At 35.2% G+C, this 15,924-nt stretch overlaps 2 protein-coding genes across 6 annotated transcripts in view; both read left to right on the forward strand.

The window, feature by feature from the left end:
• The window catches only part of LOC128246894 (uncharacterized), a 30,341-nt gene extending 27,678 nt beyond the window's left edge, over positions 1 to 2,663 (forward strand). For all 4 annotated transcript variants that reach the window (XM_052965427.1, XM_052965428.1, XM_052965425.1 and 1 more), the window contains one exon: positions 45 to 2,663. In XM_052965427.1, coding sequence (XP_052821387.1) covers positions 45 to 319 — 275 coding nt within the window. In that variant the 3' untranslated portion in view covers positions 320 to 2,663. The remainder of the gene's footprint in view (positions 1 to 44) is intronic.
• The window catches only part of LOC128246895 (uncharacterized), a 39,639-nt gene extending 28,966 nt beyond the window's left edge, over positions 1 to 10,673 (forward strand). The window contains exons 1-3 of one of the 2 annotated variants that reach the window (XM_052965430.1): positions 2,753 to 2,890; positions 8,616 to 8,789; positions 9,500 to 10,673. In XM_052965430.1, coding sequence (XP_052821390.1) covers positions 2,833 to 2,890; positions 8,616 to 8,789; positions 9,500 to 9,783 — 516 coding nt within the window. In that variant the 5' untranslated portion in view covers positions 2,753 to 2,832 and the 3' untranslated portion in view covers positions 9,784 to 10,673. Of the gene's footprint in view, positions 1 to 2,752; positions 2,891 to 8,615; positions 8,790 to 9,499 lie in introns of those variants that run through there. The other variant, XM_052965429.1, reaches the window with a different exon arrangement.
• Positions 10,674 to 15,924: the final 5,251 nt, after the last annotated feature.

The raw sequence follows: 15,924 nt of genomic DNA on the forward strand, positions 1-15,924 counted from the left end.
CTTCATTTTACACTTTTGATCAATTTTGTTTTTCTTCATTACAGGAAGCATCGTCTCCGAAATACGGGATTGTAGCGACGGCTACCACTTTTCCTATACCTTAACCGAAGCGTTTAACCGGAGCGCGTACGAACGTCTAGAAAAACTGGTGCCAAACAATGAGACCGCGTGCGTCTGGGACGGGCTTCATCAAGTCTGCTTGACCAAGTGTGATACTGACTATTGTAATGGCCCGCAGTATGATGGTGGAATGCTGCTTAGTATTTCGCTTTCTGTGGTGGTTGTGTCAAGTTTTGTACATTTCATCACCATTGGATAATGACCAGTTATATTTTTATAATTATATGTAAACATTGACGTGTACATCTACACTTTTCATTACTTATATTTGTTTTACTTCTGTGTTTTATTGCAATGTTGCCTGAATCATTAAGTCATGAGCCCGGAAAATTAACTTCTTCTGTTTTAGTGAAAGTTATGAAGTATTTGACTATTTACGGCTTTCGCCGTTACCGCTATAAATTATGTAGGGCGATTTTGTGTAATTAGTTTTTAAGTTATGGTTTTAGTATTAAATGTCTAGACCGTGCTGGAAAAGCATAAATAGATACGAAAGAAGTTATATTCGTAATGGTTTACTTCTTTTGCTAAAAATTAATTAACCTGACCCTGTAATGTAATTCATATATTATAGGCTCATCCAACAGAATTGTTGAAATGGAACATTCCGTTTTGGTCACTTGATGTTAGTTAATATAAAATAAACAAAAGGCATAGGAATGTAACACAATTGACTGTCAATCCAGGGGTTGCACGTTCGATTCCCTACCGCACCGCTTAACAAATACTAATCGTCTTCCGGGAGGGCCGTTAAATGGGGGTCCCGTGTGACAGTGCTATACACTGCTTTACGTTAAAGAACCAGGGTAGCTATAACCAGGGTTACATTCTATCTGTGCACTATGCTCCAAAAACATAATAGGACTAACAATTTTATCGGAGCACTCGACGAATCGGCAAGGCCCGAATGCAATTATAAATAAGTTAACACACGACACAGTGTGACAGTGCTATACACTTGTGAACGTTAAAAAACCAGGGTAGCTCTAGCCAGGGTTTCATTCTGTCTGTGCATTTTGCTTCAAAAACCTAAAATGACTAACAATTTTATCGGAGCACTCGGCGAAAGGGCAATGCCCGAGTGCGAGTATTTAAAATTTACCCCTCCCCAAACCCCCTGAACTATTTCTAGAATTCAAAGCTGTATAACAACCTTATTGAATAAATCTATTTGTACATCGATTGGAAGACAGTGATATCTTGATTTGATCAACTGTCAAAACATAGCTTTAGTAGAATTCATAACCCATTAATATAATCTTTGCAAATGTGAATATGATTCTGACAAAAAGACTGTATGATCATCGGCATATAATAATACGAATACGTTTAAACAATCAATCAAACGAACTTCATTACCATGTCTCGACCCAAATGTACACTTTACCATATTACTATTTTCAAAAAAAACAACAGAATTTACTAAAGTTAAAGAACCAAAAGCTCTCTTCGCGAAGAGCTAGGGTGTCGCACCGAGATCTCTTATATCTCACACTGTTTCTTCAAGTATTCTGGAACCGTGTTGCATTCTAAGAGACAAGTCCGATATGACTATAAGTCCGATATGACTATAAGAACAGCAACTTATGACTTATATGTTTAATGTTTTAGGTCCGATAAACAAGCGCTATTAAATTGAACAACATCAGTTTATGTGAGATATAAGGTCTGGTGACGAATTGCCGTTAGAGTGGCGCACTTTAAGGGGTCAAGTTTGACATGCGCTCCCCTTGCCAAGGGCCAAGATAGCTCTAAACATGGTTTGGGGTGTGGCGTTCCTCCACGCAAAATTCGGCTAATTATAGTCTAAAAAATGTTTTTATTACAAACATAGCATGTTTATTATACCACATTGACATAAATAGTTTACTTGGAAAATGGAGGGAGAGCGATTCGGATGCCTTTAGGAATCCACTAGTTGATTCAGTAAACGTAATGGGGGAATATGACCGAAGGGACGTAATTCAAATCAATGCTTTAACTCTTGTAGTACTAGAGTAATAGTGCTTGATTAGTAGATATCACTAGATAATACAAATGATGGTGCCTCCATTTTATTCATTTTGCATTTTGCTCATAGAAGAAGATATTGTTATCAAAATGTCAACAATCATATACTTTGAATTGCCTCGAGAATATAAACTTTTATGTGTTTTTAAAAGTATTTGTTTAAGCTACATATTGTAATACAATATATTGAATGATGCTTTGGTGTCTGTAATATTTAATAATTTTAGTAGTTTAACAACAATCACTTACTGACCCCTTGGTCTAAAGCGAATAATAAAATAGTTATAGCAGCGAAGAATAATGACCAGGGAAAGGGGGGGGGGCATAATTATACAGGGGTCAACCGACTAACTTACACCGGAAAATGCAATGGATTGCTATGGCAGCTTTAGTTTGGCATTGTACGCTAGTGTACGCTTGATTTCTATGTTTACTCGGTTATATTGTTCTTCAAACTTGTTTCTTGTTCGAAATTAATTTTCAAATCGAACCATTGCTTACACGGATTTAATAAAATACTAATTCAATTTCAATTTCATAATCAATGTTTGCCCATGTTATCAGCTTATCAGAATGGCACACACAGGAAAAAAGGACAGATATGTTATCTCTTTTCGATATATTTTATCTCCTTTGACTATGATAGCTTGCATATTACCGTGACCCAGGATATTAACAGGAAGAATTTGGATACTAGATAAAATGGATAAAACATTAAGAAGAATGTTTCTTGGACTCTTAATTGTAATATGCTCAGTCGGTACGTATTATATAGGTCAAAGTACGGTTTAAGGTCGGTGCAGACTGGTTCACGTTATATAATTATGTCAGCGTGCGTTTTAGTTCGGTGCGAATGTGTTTATATATGTCAGGGTACGTTTAAGTTCGGTGCGCATGTGTATTATTATATATGTCAGCTAACGTTTTAGTTCGGTGCGCATGTGTTTATATATGTCAGGGTACGTTTTAGTTCGGTGCGCATATGTATTATTATATGTGTCAGCATACGTTTTAGGTTATGTGCATGAGAAAGTATTATATATGTCAGGGTAAGTTTTGAGATCGGTAGGGATGGGTTCTCATTATATATGTCGGGGTACGTTTTTTCGTTCGTTACGGATTGGCGATATTTGAATATATATAAATTATGATATTAGTCTCAAGGTTCATTAAAACACACCGTGTTTAAGCGGTACAACAGGACTATGATACTGGTGTTACGCATACATACAAATATGTGGGCAATTTCAGTGAGTAACTTACACTTAAAATTGCCTGAATAAATCAGTAAAACCAGCTTTGTTGTTTCAGATGTAAGAAAGTCGAGAATTATCTGTTTTGAATAAGCTTGATTCATAGAGTCGTGCATTAATGTATTCCTTTCAATTTCTTAGAGAATTAAGACGATGGGAAAACAGAATGGGAAAGGTCTTTGATACAATGCATGACACGAATGCTTAAGACAGCAATAGATGTTACCCACGATTATCTTATAATTCCAAAAAAGAGTAGGTTTTAACATTGTATATTTTCATATTTATTTTTTACCTCAAATGTCCGAAGTGAGAGTCTGGTGTCGGAAGTCGAAATAGAATGATTATTATTTCGTTAAAACAGTGGTTGTTAGTATGAATTGTTGGCAGATTTTTTTCTCCAATAAATGTTCATTCAAGGAACATCTTGTATCCAGATTATTTGCTTTGATGTGGTTAACATTTACAAAGGAATACTGAAAGAATGACATTTTTGGCCAAAACACCTTACAATAACATACAACAGGCAAAGAAATGTAATACGTTATAAAACAAGCGACGGCCTTGTGACCAAACTGTTCATATTCATATTAGGCAAGAAATGTATTGCATTTCGCTATTTTTTGCAAAGTATCACTTTAAAATGCGACTTTATTGTCCTGTTATTAAAAAAAATTATGTTCTGTTTTTCATAAGTGTGTCTAATTTTTAAATGCCACGTCTGCATTCCTACAAACACACAACTTGGTTAAAAATTGACAGCGATAACTTAAAATGAGTGAAAACATGTGTAGAACTGCGCTTATCGCGTGAAATGCCTTTTGAGTGCAGGTTCATTTTAAAAACCTGGAGGAATGGCATTTTTGGCCATGATTGAAAGATTGCTTGTTGATTTCAAGAAGAAACTGCTCTAAATACCAGTAGTCAACGCATTAAAATAAATTTGATGCAGACAATAATCAATAAATATTAGAGGGTTCAGGTGACTTTTACTTAGTGGTTTAGAACACATGACGTTAGATATTTAGATAAGTTCTATTTTGAGTCGGCAGGATACAAACAATACAACATACGCTCACGCGAGCTTTTGAACCGACTATTTATAAACATATAGAATAAACATATAGACAAAACAAGCAATTCCAACTTAGTACATATACTGGTAATGACAATAAGTAAGTTAGTAGCAGATGGTTGAAATACTGGTAATGACAATAAGTAAGTTAGTAGCAGATGGTTGAAATACTGGTAATGACAATAAGTAAGTTAGTAGCAGATGGTTGAAATACTGGTAATGACAATAAGTAAGTTAGTAGCAGATGGTTGAAATACTGGCAATGACAATAAGTAAGTTAGTAGCAGATGGTTGAAATACTGGCAATGACAATAAGTAAGTTAGTAGCAGATGGTTGAAATACTGGCAATGACAATAAGTAAGTTAGTAGCAGATGGTTGAAATACTGGCAATGACAATAAGTAAGTTAGTAGCAGATGGTTGAAATACTGGCAATGACAATAAGTAAGTAAGTAGCAGATGGTTGAAATAATGGCAATGGCAATAAGTAAGTTAGTAGCAGATGGTTGAAATACTGGCAATGGCAATAACTAAGTTAGTAGCAGATGGTTGAAATACTGGCAATGACAATAAGTAAGTAAGTAGCAGATGGTTGAAATACTGGCAATGACAATAACTAAATTAGTAGCAGATGGTTGAAATACTGGCAATGACAATAACTAAGTTAGTAGCAGATGGTTGAAATACTGGCAATGACAATAAGTAAGTTAGTAGCAGATGGTTGAAATACTGGCAATGACAATAAGTAAGTTAGTAGCAGATGGTTGAAATACTGGCAATGACAATAAGTAAGTTAGTAGCAGATGGTTGAAATACTGGCAATGACAATAACTAAGTTAGTAGCAAACGGTTGAAAAACTGGCAATGACAAAAACTAAGTTAGTAGCAGATGGTTGAAAAACTGGCAATGACAATAAGTAAGTTAGTAGCAGATGGTTGAAATACTGGCAATGACAATAAGTAAGTTAGTAGTAATGGTTGAAATACTGGCAATGACAATAAGTAAGTTAGTAGTGATGGTTGAAATACTTGCAATGACAAAAACTAAGTTAGTAGCAGATGGTTGAAATACTGGCAATGACAAAAACTAAGTTAGTAGCAGATGGTTGAATGCTACAAAAAAGCATAGCAACAATGAGCATAGCAACATCGAGCACAGAAAACTAAACATGTAGTCAGTTGTACAGACACAATGCACAAATGCGCCAATATAAGGATCAGAAAATTGAATAGCAATTTAAATAAGCACAGATTTAGCAATAAACGATAACTATGGTCTATTTAGCTGAAGCTGATTCAACAAATAATAAATGCAAAACACAAATTTAATACTAAAACACATGCGTGTATGCCACCAGTGATGTGGTCACAATACTAACCAGCGATGCACTTACAGTCCCTTCCATTCCAAGTGGAGATAATAAGTATCTTCCATTGCCGAGAGTGTAAGATAGGTTCATTCCGACACGAGCGTAGGATGTTTTGCGGAAACGAGGTTTTTCGAGTTTCCGCAAAACACCCTGCGCGAGGGTCGGGATGAAACATTCTTATACAAGCGGCTATGGTAGATGCTTTTTCTCCCACCTCAGTTGAACGAAATTAAGTAAAACTGTATTTTTTGCTGGAACTCTTTTGTGCTTTGTGAAATAATTTCGTATGGATATGCGATAGGTCGTGGTTGTCATGGATATGCGCGCAGTGATTCAGGAGAGTGAAGCATTTTAAACTGTTTTCTGGTGACATTTGAAGCGATAAATAATTAATTAGCGTTCTAAATTTTGCCTCAAGACAAGGTTTCCATGAAACTACAGAAGACAAGTCTTCAATAAAGGAGGTTATTACAATGTGGTGACCATTAAAAAGAAGTTGCATAGGAGCTTTTTATCTTCGCCCGTGGGCAAGATAAGAATATCTAGCATGGTTAAATTATTGGATCTACTTATCTGAGGGGGGAGAAAATAATTTTAAAATTGATTGAAATTTGAACAGGATCTGAAGTGATATGGCAGTGAGTTGAACGATTTTTATTACCAAATGTAGATGTTCCCATTTGGAGTACCTGTAAAATATTTGAATATCTGAAGTTTATATGAATAGACGTTTTGACAACAACATAAGATAAAACAGATGGGGCAATATTATTATCACTTTTCAAAGTTTCGTGGGCCATAGCACTCACTCGGCGGATATGTAAAGTAGGTAGTTTTGCCTTGTCAAGTAACATGTTAAAAAAAGGAACAGTAATCGACATAGACAAATCTAAGTGCTGAATATATAATAAAATATCGTCTGAATCCTGAATTTCAATTTTCCTAAGATCTGACGTGTAATCTTCAACAGTTAGATGTTTAAAACTTTTGGAGGTGTACTTATTTTTTTCTGAGTTTGGTATGGTATTGTTTATTATATGTGCTGATAAGATTGTGGCAGTCACTGACTCCGGTAGCAAAGTTTAGAATTTCATACACAGGTTTTTTCTATTGGTAAGAACTATGTCTACAAGAGATGGTTTCATGTTCTTCATAAGGCATGTACCACTTTTGATTGCATTTTCAAGATCTAAGAGATCAATAAGATATAATTGTGGGTATTTATGTAATATTGTAAACTACCGTCATCAAATCATAACTTTTAATTTCGCCCAATTCGGTAAACTATGTGAAAAGCATAAATTTAAATTGAGCACTTTGTATACAGAAAATTCTTACAGTATTGTTTCATGTCTGGCTATTTCGGGGTGTCAATGATATCATCCCTCTATTCTTGTCGCTTTTTAAACAACGTGTTAGGGATAATTATATTCAAAATCATCAAGGTGGGATTATTGACTCTTCAAGAGCAATATTTTACAGAACTTTTTCATGTTTGGATTTCAACCATATTTGAGTTATATTAAAAGTGTAAAATACAGAATCTCGTTAAGTTAGTTACGAATGAGCTGACATAGATTAAATGTAGAAAATGGTAGATGGAATAGAATACCTCTAAATGAAAGTATTTGTACAATATGTTATGCGCTAGACGAATTCCTGTGTTTGTTTGAATGTCAATTGTATACTGACATAAGAAATACATATGTACCTAGATATTATCATCGACCCTCTATGTTCAAAGTTATTGAACTGGTTTAGTCAGTGAATAAGCGTTTACTACAAAATAGAGCTATTTCTGTGTATAATGCTTTTGAATTTTTGAATTAAGAAATAGAAATACCCAGTTATAGTAATTGTTTCGTAATACTTGTTTAACAAACATTGTTTTCAAATAGTGTAGCTTTGTACAAGATACAATTAAATAATGTTGTGACTTGCTACTAGTATATATAATATTAAATTAAATGCACCTTAAATATTTACTATAGTAAAATTGAAATGAATTGTTAAATTACTATAACGCTTTAATTTATTTTCCCACATTATGTCTGCTTACATATAAACAATAAATTTTGACCAATCGCTATGTATTTATTCATTAAATTACGTTAATAATTGATCGAGGGTAAGTTTTACCTATTTCATTGACTATATTTGTTAGAATTGTTTAAAACGAAATAATTTTTTGTACATGTTCTGTAGTATACATGTGAATAAACTTTTGCAACAAACATGTTTAGACGGTATGTCCACACTCGTCGTTTAGACGCTGCTATGTCTATAGGTGACTTACTGTCTTGGCCAAGTGTCTATAGCAACAGCTTCAGAAAATGTAAAATTGAAATTAAGCGATAAAAGAACCCAAATAACCCAACACATTGTTTAAATTACAGTCAGATATGAGTTACTTGCTTAGCTCAGTTGCACTGCAAGACTCTATATTAGTATATATTTTTCAACTGGTTGTTTTTATAAAACAGGTTTCCATAGAAATGATTATCGAGAACCACATAAATTTTAAAAATCTTTATTGAGATGCAAGTGAATGATTACATTTGATACCGTACATTGAGCATACATATCGAAAATAAAAATGTTCATAAATAGATTCACAGACAAACCATAATGCATATCATAATATATTAAATAACATTGTAGTTTTCCAATTTTAAAAGGACATTTTTCACTAAGATTCCTAATGAATACTGCCCAAAATATGATTATTGAAATTGACAGCAGTTTTTCGATGTGAATGACATAAATATTTATTTCTAATATGTACAGGTATATCGGAAGGTCTGATGTGCTATTTCTGTGGAGCTACAGGGGGTCATAGCATCTGCGAGGATCCTTACACTTACATCAGGGCTAAAAGGGGTAAAGGCGACCCAACAACGCTGAAGAACTGCACATACCCTTACGATGAAATTTGTGTCGTCGAGAGATTCTCTAGCCTCGGTATGGTAGATTCTCTAGCCTCGGTATGGTAGATTCTCTAGCCTCGGTATGGTAGATTCTCTAGCCTCGGTATGGTAGATGTGTGTGTTTATTACTAGAAAACTACACATATTATCCAGTATATCAATTGAAGATTGTCGTAGGATGTATTGTCCACACGTTATGCTGAGTTTCATTAACTAATATATCAGATAAATAACCATCGTGCTTTTTTATTTTACTTTTTATCGCTGACTTATATAATTCTAACATATATAAAGACCTGTTACCAAGGGCTTTTCATTAGTACATTTTGATAATGATATAACACAAAGTATGCGTGTAAACCACGATACATGTTCATAGTCCTACTTTTTACTGTAAAAGCCCCGGTCGCGGTTTTAAAGGTTCTCGCTCATGTTTTGGCGTTAACTATTTTATTTTCCCAGTAATGCATCTCAAAACATTATTTTACCTTTTGATAACGAAATTGCTATTACCTAGCTGACGTTTAACAAAACATTGTAAGCATCACGTGATAATGCCAATCACCAATCACGTCACAGCCTTTTGTATAATCGTGTTGGTAACGCATTTCAAAAATTTCAAAGACAAAGTGTTTTATCGCAATGGTATGCATCAGAATAATAAATCTCTTTTATAGATTGTGTTTTTTAAAACGAATAGGAAAACATTTTGACCTTGATCTTGTGTAATTTTCTTTATCTCAGGTAGCACCGTCTCCGAAATACGAGATTGTAGCGACGGCCGCCACTTTTCCTATACATCAAACCTACAGTACAACCGGAGCGCGTACGAACGTCTAGAAAAACTGATGCCAAACAACGAGACCGCATGCGTCTGGGACGGTCTTCATCAAGTCTGCTTGACCAAGTGTGATACTGACTTTTGTAATGGCCCGCAATATGAGGTTGATGGTGGGATGTTACTTGGTGCTTCGCTTTCTGTGATGATTTTGTCAAGTTTTCTACAGTTCATTACCTTTGGATATTGACCAATATTATTTTTTCATAATTATATGTAAACATGGACGTGCACATTTTTCTTTTCACTTGTTTGTCTATTTCTTTTCCACCAAATTATATGTGTGTAATTGTATGTTCAATCAGCATGTAATTTTGTATACATCTTTGAACATAACTGTATCATATGACTTGTCCTGGGGTAGTATTTTGGTGTTTATCCCAGTAAACTCCTAGCACACAAAACGACACCCTACGTCTAAAACAGGTCACCAGCGCACACAAAACACTCTACGACTTCCACTGACCACCAAGATTTTCCAAAAGAATGTCCATATATTTACAATAGAGAGCACACAGCTTATCTTCAAGGAATACCCTTCTCAAAGGCGCCTATGCAACTCCTATACCTCAAGAAACCAGTACATTTAAGGTAAATCCGAATACCACCCAATGAGTTGAAGGACACACCATGGTAGTGATACCAATGGACACCCGTGACAGTGACTCCTTCAGGACAGCTAAAGTTTTTCCCCGGATACGCCGTGATAGTGACTACCTCAAGACATACAAAGTTTATCCCCGGACACGCCATGAAAGTGTCTTCTCCAAGAGAGCCAAAGGTTTTCTCCCCCGCACAACAAAATAATACCCCACACCAAAACAAATACTACACCCTTGTTCACAAACACTACTGTATATTATGTAGTTGTAACAAATACCCAAATTAAAAACTTAACTATAGTCAAGTCAAAGCATAAGAGAACACTGTCGGAGAAAAGAATCGTTTGCAATCACAGCAACGCACCAGCATCAATTTGAAAAGTTAATTGTTCTTACTAGGGCCTAAAAAAATTTGTTTGGTTAGGGTTACATCCTTTTCAAAAATAGGTAGGGTAGGTAGGCTTTTTTATTTTTATTTTTTATTTTTTTTATTAGGCTTTATATAAGAATGTCATTTTCATCATTGGAGAATGGTGTTAAAGTTATCTTCTTTATAAGCATTTAAGGTTTTAAATTTCATATTGAAAAGCCAAAAAAAAGCCCCCCCCAAAAAAATATTTTTTGTTTGTTTATTTTTATATTTTTCATTTTTTTTTTCAAACTGACTATAAAAACGGTAGGGTCGGCGCCTATTCCGTAGGTAGGGTCGGGTAACCCGAACCAAATGTATTTTTTTTTTAGGCCTAGTAGTAAATGGATTCGATCTCACGCGAGAAATTTAAACTTAGAATATTATTAATTTTGGAACATAATTTACATTCTCATTGATGTAAATGGTTAAACATACGATGCACCGTAATATACTGTTATGTTTTTTTTTCTTTCTTTTGCTCTGTTTTCGTTTTCTTTTGTATTTAACTTTTTATATCCAATTGTTACTATGCACAAACATAATGATACATTTCAAATTATGCATTGTATGTGTTTTTGACAACGTACAATGAACAAGTATGTGTGTGCGTGTGTGTGTGCGCGCGTGTGTGTGTGTGTGCGCGCGCGCGTGCGTGCGTGCGTGCGCGCGCGTGTGTGTGTGTGTGCGCGCGTGTGCGTGTGTGTGTGCGTGTGTGTGTGTGCGCGCGTGCGCGCGTGTGCGTGTGTGCGCGTGTGTGTGTGTGTGTGTTTTAGGTAAAAGTGCCACCACTGTGATATTTATTCCAGAGCTATATCTAAACAGATATTGAAATTAACAATAATCACATGAACCTTGATCATAATAACACCAATTTATTTCTCTTACGTTTTATTAACATAATAAAGGTAAATATTAAAACAAGATAATAAAGATAATACAAGAAGATGATTACACTTTTGTTATTTTTTTATCAGAACAATACAATAACAAGTAAAAAGGGACAAGAATAAGTTCTAACCCATATATATATTCTCGATATTTCGAAGCGTTTTTTTTTTGTTAAGCTACCGTAAGCAATTGTTATGAAGATGATCAATGCCAGAAATGGTTATAATCTAAATAATAATATATTCTCATCGTCTGGCGATTTTTAGGCTGTGTCGCTCGGCCTGCAGACTTTAATAACCGTATCTCAGAATTCTCCATCGGCAGATCGACATATTTTTTTTACTCTAATTAATGCGCACACGGGTGTATTAACCCCAGCGCTGTTAGAACTGCTGGGGTCAACGACCTTATTTGCATTAACATTTATATCTAAATTACTTCGTTAACAATCTACTATAATGACTACGGACTGCATTCTGCAAATAAGTAGCTTGCTAAAAGTATCGCTATAATGAATATGTATAATATGATATGCGGTTAATATAGTGCAAATAAGCTGCGGTTTTGCGTTACTATGCGATTAAAATCGTAGAAAAAGCAATGATATAAGTATCGACGAGTTGCAAAACGCAATATAAAAATCAAAATACACAAATAGTTCCAAAATAAACGCGTACTGAAGCAAAATAAATACATTTATATATTTCTGATTAGATTTTGGCCGCTGCCGGGTTACTAGATGCTTTCGGTTAAAAATAAATCTAGGTCATCGGATTCGGTTAATTCCCCGCAAATTTACCCGAAGAACTCGTTAAAACCCTGAAAAAACATGGATCGTATTGAAAATGCAATTGAATGCTTATTTGGCGTAAAATAACAAACCAAAATATATCAAACAAAAATGTTTTAAATGTTATTATAATATTTCATCTATCTTATAGTCAGTTGTTTTTTTTTGGTGTCGGGGATTGTAGATCATTCATCAGTATGTTTTCTATGTCTCTTACTTGACACTTTTTGATTAAAATTGTTAATATGTACTTACACCAAATAAATGGTTATACGAATGTGTCGAATCAGACTATTCACTTGAGTAAGTACAAACTAACAACGTTTAACCATAACTAAGTGCATATTATACACTTTTACAATAAAAATCAAAGAGCGTTAGGCTTGAGCCCAGATACAATTTGTGAGTATAGTCATGTAATGCCGAGTTGTAAGGAAACTGTGTGAATATTTCTCATTTTGTCTTTGTAATTTCAGCCTAGAGACTAGAGTCTTGAGCATGCATATTTATAAACCACTAATATGAATCTGTTCATATTGTCTACGATGGACATTGGACGAGGGTAATATTGTTAAGATACATCAATATATACAGGGAATAATAGTATGTGGGTGTTTCGATCCAGAGGCATTGTGCGGGAAGATCCTGTCTTTGTAGAAAGACACTTTTAACATAAGGTTATATATAACAGTTCCAATTCATTTTGTTGGATGCGGATTATGGTTTATTGGTCATACCCTTGAAGTAAATCAAATCAGTCTTAGTCATGCTTGAAGTGTTCAGTAGATTTTACTTAAAAAGCCTAAATGCTTTATTCGTTGCAGTGCAATCTTTATATATATATATATAGATTTGTTTATCAATTACATGAATATATACTCACAAAACGCAGCAGGCCGAAAGCCTGTTAACGCTTTAAGCGCTTTGATTAATAATTGGCGGACCGTGCTATCCCAGTACATAAAAGGAAATATTTGGAGCCACAACATATGCTTAGCTATCCGCGTCTTCCGTTGTGATGCGAAAAATATACATATTAGAGATATTTTATTGGCCTACCTTCCTACAGTCAATTAAGAAAATTCTGCTTACTATCAGTTACAAGAAACACCATTGATGCAAAGCATCAAAGGGCGCCGTTTAATAGTTTAAGCATTTGTTATATGTTTAAAAACAATGAATAGTTACGGTCAACGAGCATATGATGATGCAAACAAACTAAAGAAAAAATGTTTTTTTCAGGGTGTAAGACGTACTACCCAATAATTTAATCTCTAATCAAAACCTTTTACTGCATTAAGAAGTGTTTATAAGCTTTCAAATGCAATTGCGTCCTGGACCTTAATACAAGCTTATTGTTATTTATGGTCTTGATATCGACTTACTATGGTCATTTGTGTCGACTCATTTCTAAGAGTCCTTCTAGCAATTGAACAGAGTTATGGTGCAGAATCAAAATATAGTTGTATGACCTTTCGCCTGTAATTACGAACTTGAATGTAGTTAGTAGTAACATGTGGTATGCATTTGTCGTTTTGGTTAAACAAATGAACACGTGTTTAATTATGAAAAGTAGTGATGTCACAGGAGTGACGAATACCCCAGAATGCCGCCTGGAAACAGGAACGGGAAACTGTTTCTTTGAAGAAAGGCCATAACCTCGAGGTTATTGTACTCTGCACTTCCACTCATAATGATTGTCCCAAATATGTTGTATAATTAAAACCGATCATAGTAATTTAGAAGTGACGCTGCGAACAAGAAAACGTAACGAAAGGCAATTACTCTGTGATAGTTATTGTTTAATGAAAATACAATATAAACTTCTGTCAAAAATGGAAGCTACTGGAAAAAGGAAGAAAGAAATTGTGCTTCTGGATGAAATCAAACCACTGCCTTAATTTTGTAGTTCTGTGCTTAACAACATGGAAGCTAAAGAATTAAAACTGAAGAGTTTCCAGTGGAGATTTTCATTAGGGGTGTGCTACCTTAATATATATGATACGATTATGGTGCTTGTGCACTGCACTTACTCTCATTGCCATAGATCTATGTACTTAATTTAATTTCAATCACATCAGTAGTTTTAATTATGGCACATTTGTAGTCTCGTGCTTATGCACCAGTCAATTGTAACCACGCCCCCCCCCCCTCCCCCAGGTCCGGGCCTAAGGTCCGGGGAATAGCGGGGACTTTGACTTTCGGTCCAGCCAAGCCCGGGCAAAATCTCGGTGACGAACTGCTGGTTAAACCTCCGCCAAATGCCCCCGCACCCCAAGGACCCTAGGTGAGGCCATGGACCTGTAAACCATGGATTGGCAACTCTCATCTGTGTTAATGCGATAATCTCAAACTCACGCGTGCAGCGGGATTTCATTCCGAGATCTTACCGTGTGGTCATTTTCGAGACGTCTGACATCGGCCGAATATATACATGTAGGAAAACATTAATTAAAATTGACTCAAATGCGCGGTACTTTCATTTCAGTTGATAATAGTCCAATTGAATCTGATTAAAATCAAAGTTATGAGTTATAATTAAATCGAAAACGCACAAGGCATTATTAGCAGAGTTGGCGGAAATAACCGAAGATCGCCGTTAATCACCGATCGGAGATTCGGCAGATTAATCCGATATTTGCCGAGCGCGCGCTAAGGATTGTGGGAAATTATTATTTCTTATCGTTTCACCGATATGGGGCAGTTGCAAGTCCATGGTTTATAGGTCCGTGTTAAGGCCAATTCCGCGTATATTTGGCGTGAAGACAAAACCATCGCATTCACCCGGCACTGCGGGGCTAAACACGGCCCACTTCCCCGGCTATCCCCGGTATACCCCCGGACCGGGGGGGGGGGGGTACAATTGACTGGTGCATTAACAACATGGGCTAAAGCTGGGAGTAAGATTACATGTATTATTGGTCCCAGGCTAAAGCATTGATAAGTTAAAAATTGTATTAATTACTGTTTAATGAAAGTACAATGTCCCAGACAATATAATTTAAACTTCATTAAAAAATGTTAGCTACTGAGCAAAAAGGAGAATTATTTTATGCGTCTGGCTGGATCCGAACCGCTGCCATGAAACTCTCAATTTTTTTTGTAGTCCGTAGGCCAAAGCATATGTTTCATAACAGGCGCCCCAAGCAAGTGTGAACATCACTCGAATCAATCAAAGTGTAAGATTTATGAAGTTCCCGCGAAAAGATCTTTTCACATGACTGACTCGACCAATCATTTTGTGCGCACTGTGTAGTGTTCTAAAATTAAAACAACTCGGGAAAATCGTTATGAAATTTTACTAATGTTACCTTCAACAAATTAACAAATAAAGAAAGATGAACATTTGATTCCGATATAAATAAAATTGAAGAAAACAGCTTAGCTCATTATTTATCATGCAGTAAACATAACAAAACAAAATAAAACATAATTAATCTCATTCACATAATTACCGGTCCACCCATTTTACATTTCCTCATATGATTACAGGTAACTAATCGAAAAACGTAAACGAATCGGGAACAGTTATTAAACTTATTTGTCGTTTTTAAAAAAAAAAATGTTTAGAAGATAAATTGAAGACAATCTTTTTAACCATAAATATCATTCTTAACCCCATGCAATGCCCATCCATAT

Source organism: Mya arenaria, chromosome 9 (genome assembly GCF_026914265.1).
Source record: "Mya arenaria isolate MELC-2E11 chromosome 9, ASM2691426v1".
NCBI classification, from domain to species: Eukaryota; Metazoa; Mollusca; class Bivalvia; order Myida; family Myidae; genus Mya; species Mya arenaria.